We start from the raw sequence: 1,753 nt of genomic DNA on the forward strand, positions 1-1,753 counted from the left end.
CTTATTTGAGTTCAATCTCTCACATAAAATTGTTGTACTGAAAAAACAATTTCCAATACATTTGTCAAATACTTTTTTTATTTATTTATTTTTTACAAAGAGAAGATTAGAAGATATATTGAAACATCTCAACTAGGTAAAATTAAAAATTTGAAATTCTTAAATTAAAGTACGTCTTCAAGTAGTATGTGGAGTTACATGTATAAATTATATCTATATCCATTTTGTTTCAACGAGAACCCTATCTTAAAAGATGAAACTGTCCAAAATAAAGTGGATATTTATTTGGTTGAGATATTTAGTTGCACCTCCCGATCCCTCTCATATTTCTTATTAAAAAAACTAAAATGAATTAATAGCATGTACTATCTCCCTTAAATTTTGATAATTCAAATCTCCTACCCCATTCTTTTTTCTTTTTTCTTTTTTTCTTTTTTTTTTTTGAAATCTAACTTTCTGCTCATTCATTCAAGCCAAAATTTTCCAAGAAAAAATAACATAAAATTAGAGAGAAACCTTCCATAAGTAAAAAAGGAAAAAAATGACAACTGCATAGCATTTTTGAACAGTGAATAGACCACCCAACTAGACATCTTATCAACCACAACAACAAAAAAAGAAGGCCCAAATCACATAAATATCAATCTCTCTCTCTATATATATAACACTTCACATTCATAGGGATCATATCATCATATATATATATATATATAAATTATTAAACAAGCCAACATTAGGGTTTCAAAGTTTCTTAATTGTGTTCTTGGTGTGCCATTTTATCTCCTCTTGGTGTAGAAAAGCTGAAAAGATCAGATCCAGCCACAAAGGCAATATCATGAGTAGAGGTGGAAGCTATGGTGGTGGAAGAAGCTCCTTAGGCTATCTTTTTGGTAAGGATGATCAACCTAGAAAGCCTCAAGTTTCCAAAGTTGTTCTTCCACCTCCTTATGGAATTGATCTCAACCCTGATGATAATAACAATAATAATCCTTCTCCCTCTCCAAAACAACTTGTTTCCAACAATTATCCTCGAGCTCATGGCCAAAACTCCGGCAACTTCATAACGGTAACCGTTCTTCAATCGACTTGATTTTAAATCTGGATTATATGGATTTCAAATGAATTTTGTCATTAATTACTCTTAGCGTTGTAAATTTTATATTATAAAACCTTTTGAATTTCTAAGATGAAATATATGATTTAAAACCATTTCTTAAACTTTTGAACCAGGATCGTCCATCAACCAAGGTGAAATCTGCTCCAGGTGGTGATTCGTCACTAGGGTATCTGTTTGGAGATAAGTGAAATATATGAATGGCTATGTAGATCTTCTGATTTACTCTCTCTAGCTGACTATATTGGAAAGGAAATTATAAAGGGTATGCTTTAGTATGGGTGGTTTTCCTAAATAAATGTGTGCAATTATTATGTGTAGTATTTGAAGGAACATAGCTTGAGAATTTGTGTAGCCTCTATAAGTGTATAGTTTGATGTAGTTTGTATTTGTGTTATATAGTGATCTATTTGTTCAACCAATCTGATGCTTCAACTATCTATGTATTGAATAGCATCATGATGATTGTAGTTTTATTATGTCTATTGTCAAAATGTGAGGACCAATACATGAAATTGCACTTTTTTATTTGATTTGGGTGTTTCAATTCATTGTGTTTGTGGTTGCTTTAAAAGGAGTTGAATGATATTAGCTATATATATTACCAAAATTCTATGTTTTGCCTTTTTTTTTCTTTGT

At 30.5% G+C, this 1,753-nt stretch overlaps 1 protein-coding gene across 1 annotated transcript; it reads left to right on the plus strand.

Moving 5' to 3' along the window:
* The first annotated feature begins 672 nt into the window (after window positions 1-672).
* LOC150038595 (protein SPIRAL1-like 5) lies at window positions 673-1,661 on the plus strand. The gene is made up of 2 exons (XM_090311447.1): window positions 673-1,066; window positions 1,231-1,661. The coding sequence occupies exons 1-2, from the start codon at window positions 836-838 to the stop codon at window positions 1,303-1,305; spliced, it is 306 nt and encodes a 101-aa protein (XP_090167573.1). The 5' UTR covers window positions 673-835; the 3' UTR covers window positions 1,306-1,661.
* Window positions 1,662-1,753: the final 92 nt, after the last annotated feature.

The sequence above is a fragment of the Benincasa hispida genome, chromosome 1, assembly GCF_027475165.1.
Source record: "Benincasa hispida cultivar pf3 chromosome 1, pf3_genome.v1.1, whole genome shotgun sequence".
Lineage (NCBI taxonomy): Eukaryota > Viridiplantae > Streptophyta > Magnoliopsida > Cucurbitales > Cucurbitaceae > Benincasa > Benincasa hispida.

Coding starts and splice junctions, on each gene's coding strand:
- LOC150038595 (XM_090311447.1), top strand. CDS start 836: ATGAGTAGAGGTGGAAGCTATGGTGGTGGAAGAAGCTCCTTAGGCTAT. Junction 1,067..1,230: donor ACTCCGGCAACTTCATAACG/GTAACCGTTCTT, acceptor CTTTTGAACCAG/GATCGTCCATCAACCAAGGT.